Source organism: Polypterus senegalus, chromosome 8, assembly GCF_016835505.1.
Source record: "Polypterus senegalus isolate Bchr_013 chromosome 8, ASM1683550v1, whole genome shotgun sequence".
Classification (NCBI taxonomy): Eukaryota; Metazoa; Chordata; class Cladistia; order Polypteriformes; family Polypteridae; genus Polypterus; species Polypterus senegalus.
Window position 1 is genome coordinate 109,916,008 of NC_053161.1, and position 22,930 is coordinate 109,938,937.

Sequence of the window (22,930 nt, forward strand, 5' to 3'; positions counted from 1 at the left end):
ATAACGGTCGACAACATCCGCCATGCTGAACTTTATTTATGGCCCCATCTTCACGAAATTTGGTAGGCGGCTTCCCTGTGCTAACCGAAAACAATGTGCGTACTTATTTCGGTGGTATGACGCCACTGCCGGCCGCCATATTGAACTTTCCAACAGTCTTTGTTACTTATGGGCCCATCTTCAAGAAATTTGGTACATGGGTTCCCAACGCTAACTGAAACCTACTTACGTACATATATACATCCATAGCCTGCAGCTCGGTCACCGTGTGAGGCGGCATTGGGTCCCCCATCCCAACACCTCCCACGTTATTGGCTGTCTGCCTATATAAGGCCGTCCGTTGCTCCAGGTCTCTACATTCCCTTCCTTGCTTCGCCACGGGATTCACATCTCAATGCGGATAACTACAGCCTTTTATTTAATCCACGGCTTCTCCGCTGTTTTATTGTTTGTTTATTATGATTATACAAACTGGATTCCAAAAAAGTTGGGACACTATACAAATTGTGAATAAAAACTGAATGCAATGATGTGGAGGTGCCAACTTCTAATATTTTATTCAGAATAGAACATACTGTAAATCACGGAACAAAAGTTTAAACTGAGATAATGTATCATTTTATGGGAAAAATATGTTGATTCTGAATTTCATGGTGTCAACAAATCCCAAAAAAGTTGGGACAAGGCCATTTTCACCACTGTGTGGCATCTCCCCTTCTTCTTACAACACTCAACAGACGTCTGGGGACCGAGGAGACCAGTTTCTCAAGTTTAGAAATAGGAATGCTCTCCCATTCTTGTCTAATACAGGCCTCTAACTGATCAATCATCTTGGGCCTTCTTTGTCGCACCTTCCTCTTTATGATGCGCCAAATGTTCTCTATAGGTGAAAGATCTGGACTGCAGACTGGCCATTTCAGTACCGGATCCTTCTCCTACGCAGCCATGATGTTGTGATTGATGCAGAATGTGGTCTGGCATTATCTTGTTCAAAAATGCAGGGTCTTCCCTGAAAGAGATGACGTCTGGATGGGAGCATATGTTGTTCTAGAACCTGAATATATTTTTCTGCATTGATGGTGCCTTTCCAGACATGCAAGCTGCCCATGCCACACTCACTCATGCAACCCCATACCATCAGAGATGCAGGCTTCTGAACTGAGCGTTGATAACAACTTGGGTTGTCCTTATCCTCTTTGGTCCGGATGACATGGCATCCCAGATTTCCAAAAGAACTTGAATCGTGACTCGTCTGACCACAGAACAGTCTTCCATTTTGCCACACTCCATTTTAAATGATCCCTGGCCCAGTGACAACGCCTGAGCTTGTGGATCTTGCTTAGAAATGGCTTCTTCTTTGCACTGTAGAGTTTCAGCTGGCAATGGCGGATGGCACGGTGGATTGTGTTCACTGACAATGGTTTCTGGAAGTATTCCTGAGCCCATTCTGTGATTTCCTTTACAGTAGCATTCCTGTTTGTGGTGCAGTGTCGTTTAAGGGCCGGAGATCACGGGCATCCAGTATGGTTTTACGGCCTTGACCCTTACGCACAGAGATTGTTCCAGATTCTCTGAATCTTGGATGATGTTATGCACAGTTGATGATGATAGATGCAAAGTCTTTGCAATTTTTCGCTGGGTAACACCTTTCTGATATTGCTCCACTATCTTTCTGCGCAACATTGTGGGAATTGGTGTTCTTCTACCCATCTTGGCTTCTGAGAGACACTGCCACTCTGAGAAGCTCTTTTTTATACCCAATCATGTTGCCAATTGACCTAATTAGTGTTTATTGGTCTTCCAGCTCTTCGTTATGCTCAAATTTACTTTTTCCAGCCTCTTATTGCTACTTGTCCCAACTTTTTTGGGATTTGTTGACACCGTGAAATTTTGAATCAATATATTTTTCCTTTAAAATTATACATTTACTCAGATTAAACGTTTGATCTGTCATCTACGTTCTATTACAAATAAAATATTGACATTTGCCATCTCCACATCATTGCATTCAGTTTTTATTCACAATTTGTTTAGTGTCCCAACGTTTTTGGAATCTGGTTTGTAGTTATTGTGTAGGTATTTTAGACTTACTTTACATTGTTCAGGTACCCATTTCATTTATCGTTCCAATCATATCCACATTAACATGTCTATCAAGGTGATCACTATCGATCAAAGAAATGTCACTTACCGAGTGGTTTCCATGCCCGGAGATGGCACCTGCCTTTTCCATTCTCTTTGTTACATATTGCACGGCCATATCCGGCTCACTCTTGATATCCGGAGGAACATTGTGTCTTATGTATTGAATGACTGGGACAGGTTTAAGGTGTGGACTGATGACGGTACAGGAGATAATTATACTACACAGGAGCACTATAACAGTGAAATGCTTAAGCCCTTCACCTATGGTTCTGTATGTGAGTTGATTGCTGCCGTTGAATTGTTCGGTTGTCACTTTCAAGCGTACCGAAATGGCCAAATATTTTACAGCTTTCGACAACCGTCAATACCTCTTACACATCTTAGACTCACAGGTGATGATTTCAGTAGTGGACAATTTGATGTTTATGAATGTTTAAACTCTCAAAAGCTGGATGTGAAGTTATCAATAAAACTGGTTGTATGCTTACAACGCTTGACAGATGCAGAATGTCACTTCAACACAAGTCCTGCAAATACTGTAGTAATTGAAACAAACCAAAAACAAACCATGAAACTCAAACCGATTATGACAGCAGCAATCCAAGCTGCGAGATTGGAGGCAAGATTACTTTTCACATGGCCAACTGTACGTTGCATGCTCAAGAGTAAGCTCAGCGCACAGCTTGGTCATATTACAACTGGAGGGCCGAACTCACAATGTGGTATACAAAGAGATCCTTAACAAATAATTATTGGTATATTTTCCCTCATTTTAAAAAGGTTTAATTTCTGTTCTTAATAAAATTTTTAGGGCAGTACTTCACCGCTGCGAAGCGCGGGTATTTTGCTAGTGTATAATAAACATGTGTTGGGTGACATTGGCGTGTCTGCCTGTCTGTGTCCGGGCCAGCTTCCACAATATACATACATACAGTGAGGTCCATAAATATTTGGACAGAGACAACTTTTTTCCAATTTTGGTTCTGTACATTACCACAATGAATTTTAAATGAAACAACTCAGATGCAGTTGACGTGCAGACTTTGTTTTAATTCAGTGGGTTGAACAAAAAAATTGCACAAAAATGTGAGGCAAATAAAGCATTTTTTGAACACAATCCCTTTATTTCAGGGGCTCAAAAGTAATTGGACAATTGACTCAAAGGCTATTTCATGGGCAGCTGTGGGCAAGTCCGTCGTTATGTCATTATCAATTAAGCAGATAAAAGGCCTGGAGTTGATTTGAGGTGTGGTGCTTGCATGTGGAAGATTTTGCTATGAACAGACAACATGCGGTCAAAGGAGCTCTCCAGGCAGGTGAAAGATGTCATCCTTAAGTTGTGAAAACAGAAAAAACCCATCCGAGAAATTGCTACAATAGTACGAGTGGCAAAATCTACAGTTTGGTACATCCTGAGAAAGAAAGCAAGCACTGGTGAACTTAGCATGCAAAAAGACCTGGACGTCCATGGAAGACAACAGTGGTGGATGATCGCAGAATCATTTCCATGGTGAAGAGAAACCCCTTCACAACAGCCAACCAAGTGAACAACACTCTCCAGGGGGTAGGCGTATCGATATCCAAGTCTACCATAAAGAGAAGACTGCATGAAAGTAAATACAGAGGGCACTGCAAGGTGCAAGCCACTCATAAGCCTCAAGAATAGAAAGGCTAGATTGGACTTTGCTAAAGAACATCTAAAAAAGCCAGCACAGTTCTGGAAAAACATTCTTTGGACAGATGAAACCAAGATCAACCTCTACCAGAATGATGGCAAGAAAAAAGTATGGAGAAGGCGTGGAACAGCTCATTATCCAAAGCATACCACATCATCTGTAAAACACGGTGGAGGCAGTATGATGGCTTAGGCGTGCATGGCTGCCAGTGGCACTGGGACACTAGTGTTTGATGATGTGAAACAGGACAGAAGCAGCCGAATGAATTCTGAGGTGTTCAAGGACATACTGTCTGCTCAAATCCAGCTAAATGCAGCCAAATTGACTGGGCAGCGTTTCATGATACAGATGGACAATGACCCAAAATATACAGCCAAAGCAACCCAGGAGTTTATTAAAGCAAAGAAGTGGAAAATTCTTGAATGGCCAAGTCAGTCACCTGATCTTAACCCAACTGAGCATGCATTTCACTTGTTGAAGACTAAACTTCGGACAGAAAGGCCCACAAACAAACAGCAACTGAAAGCCGCTGCAGTAAAGGCCTGGCAGAGCATTAAAAAGGAGGAAACCCAGCATCTGGTGATGTACATGAGTTCAAGACTTCAGGCCGTCATTGCCAGCAAAGGGTTTTCAACCAAGTATTAGAAATGAACATTTTATTTCCAGTTATTTAATTTGTCCAATTACTTTTGAGCCCCTGAAATAAAGTAATTGTGTTAAAAAATGCTTTAGTTGCCTCACATTTTATGCAATCTTTTGTTCAACCCACTGAATTAAAGCTGAAAGTCTGCACTTCAACTGCATCTGAGTTGTTTCATTTAAAATTCATTGTGGTAATGTACAGAACCAAAATTAGAAAAAAGTTGTCTCTGTCCAAATATTTATGGACCCAACTGTGTGTGTATATTATATATATATATATATAAATAAGATACTGTAGTAATGAAGATGACAACTGTATAAAACAAAAGTATAAATAATTAACTAAGGCAGGGTACAGCTATGCAAATATGCCTGTATTTAAGATCATTTGCAGGATCACAAGCTTAAGTCAATGATCATCATGTTTTACAGTCTAACTTTAAATGAGATGCCTAAAAATAAACACTGAGAACTGTTCTTTTTTCCCTTTCTTTAAAGTTTTCTTTAATAAAAATACCCTTGCTGCAAAATTCTTAACAATTCTTAAATACCACAGTGATCTTCAAATAAAAGTGCATGTATCCCACTAAATATAAACCAAAAGCTATGGAAGCAGCCCTTTAGACAGGTATGACATTGATGAGGCGTCTAATTAGGGCAACTGCCAATATGGTGCCCTGAAACAATGTTTAAAAAGTGGTTTGAACATTTAACTACTAAAGCCACTGCCGCAGCACAGTTTTAAAACAGCTTCCTCCAAATCATGCAGATGCAAGCATAAACTCACTCTACACAGGATGTATAAAAAAGGGAAGTGGTTGCTCTGTCCATGACATGCAGTACTTCAACAGTTCTTGCTTGTCTACAAAAAAGCTACCGCAATAGAAATCTTCACTGCACCACACTTCCCATATGTCACCAAGCAGTCACATGCTGCACAGAATGGGAAGTTAATTGAATACTCAACATCTAATACAGTTAAGGAAAATTGCAATTTTATGAAAAAGGCTTCAATATTTAAAAAAAAAATGTATTCAGTAAACCAAGCTTTACTTAATCAATTTAGGCCTGATATTTTTTCACTGACAAACACACAGGTAATAAGGATAAGAAAAATGTTGGTATAAGATCAAAGTCACAAGCAGTGGGAAAACACTCACCACCAGAAAGTGCAAGGTCCATGCAGACAAAGAGAACACCTATGTGCTTCATGATTTGAACCAGAGACTCCAAAACTACATTAGAAGGCTTATCACTTCACCACAGTGTCACTTCTGGGAACAGTTTTAAATGATTTTCTTAATTTATAATGGCTTGGTAAAGAACAGAAGGAATGTGTGGCTGGTTGAGGACCAATACAGCATATAAAATTATAAAGAATATCTGAAATACCATCTTGCTGTAGTGGTAGCAATCTGCTTTCCTCTCACAGTATAGACAAACTTTGAGGTAGATGTGAATCTTACTCAGTATGTCTGTGTTCACAAATATGGCCTGCAATTAACGACTGACTTGATTGTGGATGGTTCATGATTTTTTTGAGTTATGGTTGGGATACCATTTGGCTCCCTAGGGCCATCAATAGAAAAGGTAACATGACACAGATTCTAAACCTGCTTAATTCAATTCAAGGCTGAAGCAGACAGTGGTTATCCAAACAATACTAGGTGCAAGACAGAAAACCGCCATGGGCAGTATCACACACCCCTTTCACACTTACACTCAAATGCAGGAATCACCAATTCATTCTTCTGCATGTCTTGGGTGAGGTGGGAGGAAAACTAGTCTACTCGGAGGAATGCCCACACAGATATGACAAGAACATCCAAACTCTAAACAGACAATAATGGAGCATGGGATGTGAATCCAGAATTTTGGACTCTGAAACAGCACTGCTAAATACTGTACTACCATGCTACCTTCAGAAACAAGTTTGAAGTAATATGTGGTTAGTTCATCTTAAATGTTACTTTTCTATAAAAAAAAAACCACCACACACAACACTTTAGAAACTGAAAAAAAAATACTTCAATTACACAAAGATACTACAAACTCTTGCAGAAACTAATCACACCCAGGGGCTGGTAAGGTATCAAAAGCTGACTACCTCTGTCCTCCTTTACAGACTTTGATAGGTCATGGAAATTGGATAAGTCTATGCTATTCCAATTGGAACCGAGTAAACAACAGGAAAATGACTGGCCATTTTTTTTCCTCATAAAACAAAGCTTGCCAATTTTTAAAAATGTATAGAAGAGTTGGCAAATATGTTGTTTAGAATGCTTCATATGCACAAAAGGACCCCATGTAAACTCACCATCACGCCTAGGAACATAAAATGCATACAGTAAAAAAAAAAAATAATAATAATCTCATGTGTATATGGCCATTGTCGCTTATGTAATATACTCCAGACAAGTGCAATAAAAAAATTAAGCATGTAACTTTGTGTAAGCATGTATAAACACAGTGTGACAATGTGTGTCCAGCAATGAAGAAGCATCCTTTCCAAGTTTGATTCCTGCTGTGATAACCTCAGTTATCCTCAAACCTTCAAACTAGATTAAGCACATGCCAGAAACTGATAAAGTACCTTAAACAGATGTTTAAGCAAATTATGGCGAATAACCACAAATTGCTGGGAGTAGTTGAACACCTTTACAGAGATCACAAATATCTTAATTTGTTACACATTAAGTACAAAAAAATAGATATGTGGACAGTATTAATATTACTAACCGTTTTTTTTTTTGTTGCTTCTTAAAAAAGGACATTTTAGGGTTCAGTTACTTTTCGAATAACAGCCTCCAAGAATCTCTCATGCATAATGCATATGAAGTTCACATTTTACACCCTGTGATTGACAGAGACAAATGACTGTTAAAAGATGGTGTTTGCACAGTAAATGTCTTTCATGGTGAATGCTGGCAGTGAATAGACATTAGGCAGCATGTCTGTTCTCCTGCCAGCTGCCAAGGTGTATCATGCATGCTCCAATAGGATTTCATATTTCTTCAGGTAAGAGTAGGAAAAATGACAAAACAGGATTTTTTACTTCAGAACACAACAGAACTACCAGTAAAAGTTTAACTGGGAAGAAGCAAAGCATAGCAAATAATAACTAATGATACAGCCTGATGTGTGGAGTACTAATATTGCCTCTTCTGGTGTCAAGGAAAGGGGTTAAGAGCATGCGCCGATATAGCACATTGCCACACCTGCCACATGACAAACCACCTCAGGATCCCAGACTAGGACCCAAGTGCAGGCATGCAACAGGTGACACCTCAGCACCACACTAGTTTAGATAGAATGGAATAGTGTGAGTTTTTTTTTTTATATATATATAAAAATGGTGGCTGCTGGTGTCCTTATTATAAAAAACTAACTATGCTGGATAAAGTATGGAGAAGGGCAACTAGGCTGAATCCATGACATTGAGGTACGACCTATGAGTAAAATTTGAAGCAGATTAACAATTTCAGATCAAGAAGTGACATGATCAAATAGCTTTAAATTATAAAGGGAGTCAGTACGGTAGCTTGAGGTTATTACTTCTAAATACATTCTTTGACAACAATCAAGATTGCAGATGGAAATTGGTAAAGTGTACATTTCACACAAATATTAGAAAGATTTTCTTCGCTCAGAGAACCATAAATACATTCGATAAATTACCAAGTAGTGCGATAGACAGTAGTACTTCAAAACTTGATCAGGAATTACTTTGGAAAAATACTAAATAGGACTAGTACACTTTTTGGGCTGAATGGCCTGTTCTTTTCAATAATTAAATAATAATTTAATAATGTACTAATGATAAGAATCCCAATTTGTACCACTAATTCAGCTGTGATTATTACAGCAGACTGTGATGGATTTAAGAATTATTTGTCTCCACAATGACAGATTCATGTTGGAGATTTTTTTTGTATGTTTTATATCAAAGCAGCCAAGTAAACATTATTGGAAATGTTACTTCCTTGTTAAGGCCATATTGACTAATTTTAAAAGTTACAAATTTTGGAAAAATCACTGGAATATTGTCCAAGTAGTATTTTAGAGGATGTATTAACACAGTCTTTTCCAACTTTGACAGTGGGTTTTCAAGTAATCAAGAGAAGTTAGGACACTTGTGCAAACTGCTTGCTTCAAATTGCAAGGGTTAATTTAGTTTAATTGTTACAGGACATCTGCGGGCTGTAACATATTAGAAATGTCCTTTTTTCAGTTTTTGGTAACCTAAACTTAAAATTTAAACCTCTGGCAGTTTACCACTTACCTTTTCCCATTTTAAGTCATTTAACCTTGCTTAACCTAATTCTGGGTTTCAATAGGTCTGGATCTCTTGCCAGCATGAGACACAGTGCACAAACCAAGACTGCTAAATCAAAGAGTCCATTCACACACATCAACACTCACAATAAGCCATTTTAGAATTGCTAGTTAACTTAGCATGCACATCTTCAGGACTGTGAGAGGAAAAACAAAGGGGGGGGGGGAAGAGACAAAAAAATATGCACATAACAAGAAGGTACCATCTCTGCACAGTTAAAGGGCAGGAGATTTTGAAAGGGCAGATTTAAACTCACCTATGACACAGAAGTTCCAATCACTGATCTGATCCAACCACATAAGAACATACCACATGTTGTATATACTATACATCATGTTATGGATGGAATGTGACAGCCAACATTCTAAACAAATTACTCTCCTGTAAATGCTTAAGTAGCATAAATACTGGAAAATTAGAAAACACTGCTTGATCTAATTAAATCATGTGATAGAAGGCAGCAATTTCTTGTATATATTGTGTTAACACCCGTATTGTCTCTGCTTGTAATCTTCACATTTAAGACAAAAGAATAGTAAAGTACTAGTGGAAAATTATGCCAGTGTTAAGTATGCCAATAGTACAGGAAGTCTGTTTCAATACAAAGAAAATAAAGGTCAGTAAATGAGAAAAGTCACCAAACAAAGTACTGTGTTCAAAATTCCCTCCCGATTTAATAGTTAAAAGATAAAGATACATAGTGCAGAACTGTATTTCTTTACAGGGGTTCTCTCAAGAAGTACAAGTCATAATTTGTGAAACGAAACTTCAAAAGAAACAAAAGCAACGTGCGAGAGCTGGACATTTTTGGTATGCAATACTGAGTAATAATAATAATTACAGTTGTTAAGATCACGTTGAGTTCTCACATACATAAACACTACTTTCTTTAAGCACCGAATTCATATAGGCTCTACATATTTTACTGCAAGGTCGTATACAACTGCATTTGAGCAAATTCTTGTATTATACATATACGTGTGCGCAAAATGTCATTTTAGTATGCGCTTTCCAACATTTTTCACTCCGCCTGGAAGAATCTTGCTTTACTAGCGCGCAGGAATTAAATACGACTTTTGTCAATTGATTAAGAGACATCTCACACACTCAGAAATTCGCCACCCTAGTCCATCCAAAGGCTCCAATTTTCGTTTAAATGACGCAAATACTTATCATTAAACACCTAGGCCATCCACTTCTTTAATATATTTAATCTGCACAAGGATAAGCTATGAGGAAGGAAATTTACAATAGCGCCGTGGGTGCGTTACTTTACCTTCCTGTTCGCTGCTTTCTTGTCTAGACATGGTCTTGCACAAACCCCATCCACAGGCTGGTGTTGCATTTACATTCTGACGTAAACCTTAAGTCTTTCTGAAGCGCAGCTCCCGGTATAACGACGACGGTGCCAGCACACTACTGGTAATTGCACGATGCAGATGTTTTTTACTTTCCAATCTGCATCTTCCTTAACGCGCTACTCGATTTTGTGATTTGACGTCTACGTGGAATATGAGACATTTTCTGCAGAGGCCCGATAATTGACTCCACCCCCTAAAAAACTTAACACCGCTTTCTCCTTTTCTTGTTGTCGAAAATACCGCATTTCGATGCAAATACCGCCCTTTTCTACATATATTCCGAGTGAATGTGCCGAAATGACCGTCAGCTTCTCCCTCTCTGAAAATAACCGAAGAAACAAAAAGCCCCATTCATATCCACTTACTTAGAATACATAAAAATCTTACACTGACCTTCATCTTCACCAAGGCATGATTCCAAGCCGGTCTAATTTCCTGGATCAGCTTCAGTGCTCCTGCTTTATAATGCTGGTCATCTACAACAATATCTAACTTGGGGATATCGGGGGCACTAGCAGGCACATGGATATAGTTGGCCATTATTTGTTACCGATTTTCGTCTTCACTTACTGAGGTTAAATGCTGTTCTGCTTATAATGCGAGGTCTGCGTCTGACTAAAAAGGATGGAAAATTCCACCCATCGCATGCAAATAAGACGTCGCACTGCATTGTGGTCATTACAGTGTATCAGCCTTTAAAACAGTTGCCAGGCTGGGCAACACGGTGATAAATTTGACTGCTTCTGAAACACTGTCTTGGGACAAGTTATATCTCGAGTACTCAATTCTCGTAACGTTCAAAACTCAATGTAATTTAGACAAAACGGTGCCAAAATTAACGCAATTAGCATAGACACCACCCACTTTAATGCAAAAATGAGTTACGCCCCTCAAGAGTGAAAGTCATAAATCTACAGACTGAGCAAAACTTTCCTTCAGACTAAATGAATGAAATTTGTCATGTGTTCAAGTGCCATTTCCAAGTGAAACATACCTAACCGATGGCTGAGTTAAATGCAACCTAAAATGTATTACGCGATTTCGGATACGTATTAGGGACATCGAACAATTTAAGTTTGAATAATAAAAAGCCACCCAAGTCTCATTCCTGGTGACATGCCGTCGGATTGCTGTGTGCTGCCGACTTTACTTTCGCCAGGACTTTCTTCACTAATAGCACAGGTGTCGGCCGTATGTTAACGCTTCTTCTTTAAAATTCAGCAACTGTGTTGCGTAATCTGCGTGTTTGGAGCTTAAGGTGGCCTCTCAAAGGGGGAAACAATTTAAGAGTACACTGTGAGAATGGGCATGAAAGTATTTTACATATTGATCATCACAGAGAAATGCTGTGTAAGATCGTGCTCAGTAGGAACATACAAAATAACCGGCCAGACACAACACAGTTTAGGTAAAAGTTACAGAGAGCATTTTACAACTGGGGATATTTTACAGATTTTTTCATAAAGAAATTTCACAGCTGGCGGCAGGGTGCTGCAGTGGGTAGCGCTGCTGCCTTGCAGTTAGGAGACCCGGGTTCGCTTCCCGGGTCCTCCCTGCGTGGAGTTTGCATGTTCTCCCTCTGTCTCGGTGGGTTTACTCCCACAGTGCAAAGACATGCAGGTTAGGTGCAATGGCAATCCTAAATTGTCCCACGTGTGCGCCCTGCCCGGGATTTGTTTCCTGCCTGGCGCCCTGTTGTATGTGTATACAGTATAAGAAAGGCAAATAAGAATATCCTTAAGAAAGTAATTTTGCCAGACTTCATTTAAACTAGGCATCTGCAAGAAATACATTTCATCACATCTTATGAAAGCACTAATAATTTATAAAAGTGCTTTCACAAATACAAAATACAAAATAAACTAGCATGGGCGGCACGGTGGTAGTGCTGCTGCCTTGCAGTTAGGAGACCTGGGTTCACTTCCCTGCGTGGAGTTTGCATGTCTGCATGGGTTTCCTCTGGGTGCTCCGGTTTACTCCCACAGTCCAAAGACATGCAGGTTAGGTGGATTGGCGATTCTAAATTGGCCCTAGTTTGTGTGTGTGCCCTGCAGTGGGTTGGTGCCCTGCCCAGGATTGGTTCCTGGGATTGGCTCCAGCAGACCCCTGTGTTTGGATTCAGCGGGTTGGGAAATGGATGGATGGAAAGTAGCATGGTGGCAGAGTGGTTAGCAATTCTTGTCCATTGATCCACAAAGTTGGGAATTGATTCATTGTTTGTTATCAGCATGGAGCTGAAATGTTCTCCTCATCTGTATGGGACCTTCCTCCATCCCACATTCCAAATATGTGCTTGTCTGATCAATTGAACATTCTGTCCATTGACAGAGTGTAATTAAATATGCAAGTTTTCTGATGTAAAGAACTGCTATTTTTTATAGCGTTGGGAGCAAAAGTGATTAAATTAGCATCAATCTACTACAGGCATGACTTCCAATGCAGGATATCAAGTACACATTTATAAGTTGAATTTTTTTAAGAAAATATAAAGAATACAAATGATTCAACAGAGGGTTATTGCATTGAACCTGTAAATTAAGACCTGTATCCAGGGTCTCCTTGTTGAATCCAAAAAGGTGTGGAGACAGGCACCAACTCTACATCACCACAAACTACAACAAAGCATGTTAAGAAAATTATTGGGTGAACCATTGCATACATGTATTAAAATATTTTTTATATATAAGTTTTATCTTTACCTTGCTTTCTAAATCTGTTTAGGTTGTGTGCCTAATTGTTATTCTAATGTCAAGTGCATACTTTGCAGTTTTGCAGCCATATTACTGTACTGGGTCTGGGTCCATTCCTGTTAAAAGTCTTAACTGTCATCATAATATTCTCTCTCCCTGACAATAATAAATGCACTTTCTTTTAAATAACATTGTCTTTTAGTAAAGTTTTAATCAATTTAATTTTTCAATAATTAGGGTCAGTTTATGTCACATGAAATGAACAAAAATGCCACACAAGACAGTATGTTAATCTGATAGTATGCATAAATAATACTTGTAGATCTGATCAAGTCAAACTCCAGAAAAAATGTGCACATATTTTAAGCACTCTTCAGTCTAAATCCAAGTATTCCATTAACTTGTTGTTGCTTTATTTCTTCACTTGGAAATGCTGAGCATTACAACACTAGTTTAAATTCAATAATGACAAACTAGGGATATTTCTTGAGGGCTACAATGACCTCCGCATTTCCACTGACCCAAACTGTTCACTAACATGTCGTGCTTATTTATTTGAAAACTAAACCAATGTTCATGCAAAATCAAACATGTATAACGAAACAGTGTAAAGTATGCGATTTTATTCCTATATAGTGTAAAGTATGTGATTTTATTCCTATATATTCCATCTACAACTCACAAGAATTTCTCACTGTATTTGCAAAACAAACTTTATAACAAAAGGCTAAGAGTAAAACAACTGGAGACAATTTCTGGGTCGTGCTGGAATTATGATAATTATACGGATGTATTCAAGTAGATCATTTTATTTCCAGCATTTCTGTTGCACCTTCAACAAAAAGACAATAGTCTCAAATAAATCAATGCAACACAGTAAACTGAATTTATATTTAGTGCAAAGTGCTTGTATATACTCAATATATGCTAGTGTTCAAATGATTGCAATTACTTAAGAAATATTCAGTTTTATGTAAATTGATACTTTATCACTGTACCTTAACATCAATTTATAAACATAGACAATACATTAGTAATGTTATAAGTTGCTATTACTGCTTGAAATGACTGATTTATAATTTAACACTAACATGAATGCAAAAGTTCTAGTTAGAGCAGATATTATTCCAGTGTCCTAATAGTAAACTTTTTTATATCACCCTTAATTAGTCATGTTTAAATTACAACTGAAACCTGTTATACTGTTCAATAAAGCAAAGTAACTGTGTCATGCATCAATGACAGAGGTCTCCCTCCGAATTCCTCCCAGGTATGTTATACCACCCCCAACTGAGAGGGGGTGGTGCCGCTGTCTTCTTCCTCCATGGTGCAGAGAAACCACTCAATGAGACAACTGACTCCGGCCCTTCCAGCCTCAGGGCCATAAAAGCACAAATGCCTGGAAAAGGGCGTCACTTCTTACCGAAGGAACCGAAACAAAGGAGCTCCTCACTTACCTGATGGCAGATGAAGCAGTCTTTATTGGAATCATGCTATTCTGGTGCAGCAATATGTGTTTCTTTTTCACACTATGGGGTGTTATTTTTGTTTGATTCATTGGGTAAATGGGGATGGTCAGATTACTGCTCCAAAATTTACCTTTGTTTTAGGCTGTTATTCCCTCAGACGACCACAACTGTAAATTACACATGCACATATTTTAGTGTATATATCTATATACATACTCACACACACACACACACACACACACACACACATTGTATTTTCGATTAAAAACTACATTAAAGACTGGAAAGTTTTATATCATTGCATTTAAGTGGACCCAAAGTGGTGCAGTTATTCAGTCATATGCATGCAATGCCCAAAACATATGCATTTTTAAATTGAAATGTTGTTAAATACTTCTGGAACATTAGTCGTGCACAAATTTGAAGCACATTTCTTCACCACTTTTAGTGATAAAGAGTCCTGTCTTCATTTCAAAAGCTCAACAAACAGCATGAGGGGGGCAATACAAAAAAAATGTATACAGTTGTGAGTAGAGTATTCCTTTAAGAATATCAGAACCGTCGCCACCCGTCTGTCTTGCTCTAATCCTTATTAGCTCACATGTCTAATTTGATCCTTCATAGTCATTTACATAGGAATTTAACAATTTACCTGGAAATTATTTACATTTATATGTTCCACTATGTACCTTTATTACAACTGTTATGCATTCTATCAGAAAAAGAAAAGCACTGGCTTCTGTGAAGTGAATTTCCTTGTGGGATATTTTCACAAAATAAAACTTACCATGACATGCAATTTTATTTAAAACTTCCAAATACTGGGATAAGTTTTGCTGTCGGGGTATAAAAAAAAATTAAACTTAAATTTTCCTAAGCTTATAAGTGTTCCTTTCTTTCATCTATCTTTTTGTCAAGCCTGCTTTATCCATTACAGGGTCAAGAGGAGGTACATCTATTCCAACCAGGGACTACACATTCATTAAAAAAAACTTGCTCATGAAAACAAAAATGTCCTTATACTGTGCTAATTAAGATTTCCAAATCTAACACATGTACTCAGGTACTTGTGGGGCAATACACACACATAAAACATTCAAACTGATCTGAGAAGCAGAAATGCTAACTACAACACCATTACTTGCAATACATGCAAGAACTATACACAACAGAAAGTAGTATTAAGGATATCAGGAACTTCTATGTACAGATTTTAAACATCACCCTTGGACAATTGTGGGAATGTCTGACATGTGTTCTATTAAGCCATGGTGTCACTAGCAAAATTACTTTGTGCACATCTAACCGTGCAAATTTGAGTAAAATGTTTTACATATGCTAATACATACCAGTAGATTTCACATTTAAATGCAAAATACTTAACCGGTGGAAAAGACATTTCTCTGTAAATTTACATTTTCTTTTCTACTTTGAATTCTGCAGATTGTGTTAGCAGCAAAATTACCAGATAAATTAAAAAAACAATGGCATACTCAGCTTTTTAAATATTGTCTAGGAAGCACTGAATACCCCCGCCTGTTTTTTCCCTTGACATTTTTGTTTTAGACTTTTTCTAAATTCTTTACTCTATGTAGGGAATGGGAATTTTACAAATGGACTTCAAACTTTCCTAATGTCCAACTTCGGAACCAGAGTAAAGCTCTTTGATTATGAAAATCACTTAACTTGCTCACTGAATCCTTCACCAAATTTTAAGTAAATGAGCTTTCAAGCAGAAACTTTGGAATTAAAATCTCTGTAGACAGATATTGGCCTTTTGCCATATGCACTTTTCTTTCCTTCTTTTTGTGTGTGCACATTCATTTTTGCTACTAAGCTGCCTTGCTCAACACATGTACTTGGTTGACTAGACAGTGTGATCAGTAGATTCTAACTGTGACTTTGCTGGAAAAAAACTCTCTTAGTATATGGTCCTAATAGTAGACAACTGAAGTAAGAGGTTTCTGTCAATTGTACCACTACATTACCAACACTTATTTCCCTGCATTAAACAACTTTGCTTAAATACACTCTGTGATCAAAATTTTTGTTTGTATTACATGCAAATTTTACAAAGTTCACAAAAAGAATGACAATCAATACACACCTCTCTCTGTGGAGAAGAGGAGAGAGTTAGTACATGTACATCGCCACCCTCAGTCTGGCGTAGACACACACATCTCTTAAGCCCTTCAACTGCCTCCCATGTGCACAAGTGCAACAGTGTGAATGAATAATTGGCATCTGACCATACAGTGAGAAAGTGTGAAAAGTGGGTTAGGATGGTAAAAACTATTAGATGCACAAGGGGCTTTCACCAGGAATCTATCCTTAGACTAATATTATTATAGCAGTGACAGAAATGATGTGCAGAGTGGTACAGGACAAACTATTTCATGTTTACTTGCACTACAAAATCTTTATGTTTAGAACCGATATACAATAGAGAAAAGTCTTGCTGGAATGAGTCCAACCAATTACATTATTTTAAGTTATAAAGCATATGTAGCAACAAATCATTACCCTTATTATAATACAATATATTAAATATTGTAATAAAAATAGTTATAGTTTAAACTCAAAGCATTTGGAGAAAGAGCTGTCTACCCAGTTTAAGCCAGCTTTCATATATTCATAAGAAGCATTTCATCAGGTATTTTAATTTAGGTGAAGCAGAATTAAAATATCTGTAAGACTAAATTGCATATAATTTTCTAAGTAAACTATGCATGAGGAGACTTGACCACTAGAACAAGCAGAAGTAATAGCTTTCAAATAAAAATCACCAATAACAATTACTACATTTTCATACAAAAGCGTAGCTCATAGTGCTTTACAAATATATTATAATTATATACCAAATAATTAATGCTAATACTATTTGCTGCATTTCATTGAAAAAAAATACATTTAAAAGAAAATGTCAAATGATAACAGCTTATCGATTATAGTTAAGCCTTTTTTTTATAATCCTTAAATTTAGTCTTCAACTAGTGTTTGGCTCCTGGCCTTTTGATGTCTGAAAATGACTCCATATCCTGTCTGCCTCAGAATATTGAAATGCCTGTTTCATTGCCCTGGCATTATTCATATATACAAATGAAGGGACAGAATACATGCATGAGCTGAAGCCACAGCACAAGTACTAACTACTGCTAAAAGTAGCTTGGAAATCTGGATGGTCTCAATTTTTTTTTAATACTGTAATTTGTTAATTTGCCTAAGCACCACTTTCATGTTTATTTTGTGCTATTCTGTCTATACTGTGATTGTTTATTTACTCAATTATCTTAATGTGATTTATATTTAACATCATACAGGCCTCTCAAACTATTGAGAGCAGTGCGTGGGACACACTGACATAGTGTGAGGAGGTTTTGCTTATTTACTTATATTTAAAGGGATTACAGTACACTCATCTTTTCCTGTCCTTTTGTATCATAACTTTTAGGACAGCTGAAATTGTTTGGCTGTTTTCCCCCATTTGAATAGGAAATGGTCCAGATGTCCAACCTCCCCAGTCTTATTTATTGTGCTACACTGGACACCTCCACCATTTCCATCTTCTAAATATGCTTTAAATATTTATTTGAAATTACAACATAAAAACAATGCCATTATAACTATAATTTCAATACATCTAAATAATTTCAATAAATCTACATATTTTATAATGTCTTGGTTTTTGTTCATTTTCAAAGCAACAAGATTTTTTGCTGGATGTATCATCCGACATTTGTCCCACAATCTGAATTCTTGTCAGTTATTCCAATCTACACAATAGTAAAAAAAGGGTTCTTCATCAACAGTTTTTTAGCTGTATCCTATGGGTCCCCAGGGAAGTCACTCCCAGTATACAGATGTACATGCTAGCTTGCTATTTACAGGATTACTTCCCCCCCATGGCTAAGGGCTAGCTCACTCGTGCTTTCTACAGAGGCCATGGCCAGCAGGAAAAATGGGTGAATTGGCATGAGTTCAAAGTTGTGATAAATTTAAACACGAATAGAATTACAGCTGTCTCTTAAAAATGTAACAAATATTAGCAATGCTACCTTCAGAGCAAAATTACTTTTTTCAAGGTCCTGTTGTACACTTTATGCATTCTACAGATTTAACCCCTCTGTCTTTCACAGATGTTATGAATGTTAAGTATTATTTTAAAAGTGTTCTTAATTAAATAACTGTAGCAATTGTGTAAGTTTTGTTGGTTCATTTTTGAACCTTCTTTACCCACAACTCCAAAACATGAAAAAGGGTAAATCAGGTGGTAAGCTGATCTTAACTGAAAATTTCAAAAGGCAGCTTATAACTTAGATGTTAATTAAATCAAATTAAATTAACTTTTTTTAAATATTCAGGATTCTAAAAAGCTTGTGTACAAAAATGTATTCTTATCTGAGAAAAGGAAAGAGTTACATTATTAAAGAAGATATTGTCTAGCAAAAGATCTAAACATATACATTTTAAAAAACTATGCAACTTCACTAGTAGCAGGTTTTCCTCTGGAAAGTGCTCTGACATGCAGGAAGAACCATTCAATAAAGACTTTACAGTAGAAATGTTTGTTTACTGTATGTAAATGTATGCAAATAAATAACCAAAAACTTTTGCATGATACACTGCTGGAAGAAAAAGATACTGGAGTGCTTTAAGTAAAGTTATGTATTTTATTAAAAAAAAAATAATAATTAAAATATGTATGATGTAGAGTACATTTTATTCTCTGCCTCCTGAAAGTGTGTACAGGGTTGTGGCATAGAGGAAGAACATTTTTCAGGAACATCAAATCCAAAAAATATTCCTCAATAAAGGATCTCTAGTTCAGTGTACTGCACCCTGATGCATATACGTATACTCATTCAAACCAAGCAAATTTATTTGTGCTCACTCCTCACAGTAATCTACCGGGAAAACAACTGAACCCTAAGCTTTCTGAAAAGAAAAAAAAAAAAAAATAATAAATTATATTATATATATATACAGTGGTGTGAAAAACTATTTGCCCCCTTCCTGATTTCTTATTCTTTTGCATGTTTGTCACACAAAATATTTCTGATCATCAAACACATTTAACCATTAGTCAAATATAACACAAGTAAACACAAAATGCAGTTTTTAAATGATGTTTTTATTATTTAGGGAGAAAAAAAATCCAAACCTACATGGCCCTGTGTGAAAAGTAATTGCCCCTTGTTAAAAATAACTTAACTGTGGTGTATCACACCCGAGTTCAATTTCCGTAGCCACCCCCAGGCCTGATTACTGCCACACCTGTTTCAATCAAGAAATCACTTAAATAGGAGCTGCCTGACACGGAGAAGTAGACCAAAAGCACCTCAAAAGCTAGACATCATGCCAAGATCCAAAGAAATTCAGGAACAAACGAGAACAGAAGTAATTGAGATCTATCAGTCTGGTAAAGGTTATAAAGCCATTTCTAAAGCTTTGGGACTCCAGCAAACCACAGTGAGAGCCATTATCCACAAATGGCAAAAACATGGAACAGTGGTGAACCTTCCCAGGAGTGGCCGGCCGACCAAAATTACCCCAAGAGCGCAGAGACGACTCATCCGAGAGGTCACAAAGACCCCAGGACAACGTCTAAAGAACTGCAGGCCTCACTTGCCTCAATTAAGGTCAGTGTTCACGACTCCGCCATAAGAAAGAGACTGGGCAAAAACGGCCTGCATGGCAGATTTCCAAGACGCAAACCACTGTTAAGCAAAAGAACATTAGAGCTCGTCTCAATTTTGCTAAGAAACATCTCAATGATTGCCAAGACTTTTGGGAAAATACCTTGTGGACTGATGAGACAAAAGTTGAACTTTTGGAAGGCAAATGTCCGTTACATCTGGCGTAAAAGGAACACAGCATTTCAGAAAAAGAACATCATACCAACAGTAAAATATGGTGGTGGTAGTGTGATGGTCTGGGGTTGTTTTGCTGCTTCAGGACCTGGAAGGCTTGCTGTGATAGATGGAACCATGAATTCTACTGTCTACCAAAAAATCCTGAAGGAGAATGTCCGGCCATCTGTTTGTCAACTCAAGCTGAAGCGATCTTGGGTGCTGCAACAGGACAATGACACAAAACACACCAGCAAATCGGCCTCTGAATGGCTGAAGAAAAACAAAATGAAGACTTTGGAGTGGCCTAGTCAAAGTCCTGACCTGAATCCAATTGAGATGCTATGGCATAACCTTAAAAAGGCGGTTCCTGCTAGAAAACCCTCAAATAAAGCTTAATTACAACAATTCTACAAAGATGAGTGGGCCAAAATTCCTCCAGAGCTGAAAAGACTCATTGCAGTTATCGCAAACGCTTGATTGCAGTTATTGCTGCTAAGGGTGGCCCAACCAGTTATTAGGTTCAGGGGAAATTACTTTTTCACACAGGGCCACGTAGGTTTGGATTTTTTTTTCTCCCTAAATAATAAAAACCATCATTTAAAAACTGCATTTTGTGTTTACTTGTGTTATATTTGACTAATGGTTAAATGTGTTTGATGATCAGAAACATTTTGTGTGACAAACATGCAAAAGAATAAGAAATCAGGAAGGGGCAAATAGTTTTTCACACCTGTGTGTATATATATATATATATACTATATATATATATATATATATATATATATATATATATATATATATATCCCCTGCATCACTGACTTTATAAATACATCTTTTACTTTATTATCTCTTTAAGATTAATTATGACTCAATGGAAAAATGAAATACAAAAAAAGACACTATTAAAACGTGCTTATTTCATAAATGTAGTTTGCTATAAATTCATTTTGTTAATCATCTAAATAACGATGATTTTACTTTAATTATGGGAGTAAGGAACACTGCACACGAAGTAGGAAGCAACACTAAAATTATTATCAAATACAAAGGTCTATTCAGGAAGGTTTTTTGCATAACCCACCACAACTAACTCCAATAAATTGATATATTAGGGTGCATTTCATGATATTTTAGCCATTCATTTAATAACCTGTTTGTTTGGAGTAAAAGATTTTGGGAAACAGGTAGTGCCACTTATATCACAAAGAATTAAACCTGTACAGAATTACATGGCACTCTCTTGCACATACACTTGTATCTATACCAGTTCCACCAAACCAAATGAAACTTTATTTATTTTCAGGAACATTAGGTTCACATTGGTTACAATGTTTTGCTGGGATGAATAAAAAGCCATGGTAATGGCAAGATAAGATATCAAAACTGAGTTACGTAGCAATGCAGGTAAGATAATTTTGCTTGTTATCTGCAATGTACTGGCAAATATTTAATGAATTTGCTACTGAAACTTTCAAAAACTTTCAAACATTGCTACCTATTTACAGTCTGGTATTACACTTTTAAAATATTCTGTGGCTGCGTAACGCCACAAGGTTTAAGCAGTTTTAAATGACACACCCCTTCTTTCGTTTTCAGTAACTGCTGCTCTATTTCTTAAATGGTTCTTAAGTAAAATCTTACAATCGTCGTACTATGTAAAATATTCTCCGGTTCCAGTGGCTGCAATATTCTTTACTTTTTAAATCAGGTCCTTTTTAATTTCCTGGGTTCAATTTAAATAACATTTCCAGCCTGCTCGGTAAGGCGTCTGTATGGCAATACATAAAAGAAGCAGGTTTAGGTATGGATGTAAATGTACAATTGTTTGTGAGCGAGTGTTCCTATTGCGGAGGATTATAAAAAGCTCAAATTAGAGCAATTGAAGCAACCAGTACGTAACAGGAAGCAAAACAATCGAAAAATCAATTAAATAGGGGGCCACTTCGAGAAACGTCCTTCCTGAACGCTAAAAAAGAGGCAGAGTGACATATTTGATACCTTTTTTAAAACCTCTTTAAATGTTCTGTTTTCTGTCTGACAATCTACCACGTAAATAGGAATGTAATATCAAGTTATGCCTGGAAGATTATGCGAAACAATGTACTGCCATTACCGATGTGAAGAAAAGAGAGTTTTTCCATGTTAACATGTCCTTAACGTGCAAATAAGAAATTTCATTGCACTCAATATACATACAAATACATTTTAACTTTTAAAAAATTGACATGTCAACTCCCTGTTTCGCTGCCTTTTGTAATACCTCTAAAAACCATCTTGGGTTTTAAACGAATTTACAGTACATTTACAATGCTCGAGTTAAGGGGGTGTGACACAGCCCATCCCACTTCTTTTTCGGTTACTAAACGCGAAACTATTCTTTGCAAAACGTACGACTCCGCGTATGTTCTAAAGCGATTTAGAAAGGGAAAACAATACTTTCACCACCACGAAAAGCGGTTTAAGATAAAATGAGATGAGATAACTATTACCTTCATTTTTACGGCATTAAGATCCCATGTCGGTCTGAGCTGCTTGATAAGCTTGAGGGCTCCTTCGTTGCAGTCTTGCTCATCTACATTGATGTTAAGCTTAGGTACAACGGGGACTCCTGCGGGAACATGGATGTAGTTAGCCATTGTGTCACGGGCTTCTCTTCTCTTCTCTGTCTCAAGGTAGGCGTCGCTGCGCACAATGCAAGCTACAGTACGATTCTGCTTGCGCTACTTATCTACGGTGACTGACTGAGTCTCACGGAAGTT

The 22,930-nt window shown here is 37.3% G+C and overlaps 1 protein-coding gene across 1 annotated transcript in view; it reads right to left on the reverse strand.

Moving 5' to 3' along the window:
- etnk1 (ethanolamine kinase 1) overlaps window positions 1-22,923 on the reverse strand; it is a 62,549-nt gene extending 39,626 nt beyond the window's left edge. Inside the window, 1 exon segment of the mRNA XM_039761584.1 lies at window positions 22,661-22,923. Coding sequence (XP_039617518.1) covers window positions 22,661-22,807 — 147 coding nt within the window. The 5' untranslated portion in view covers window positions 22,808-22,923.
- Window positions 22,924-22,930: the final 7 nt, after the last annotated feature.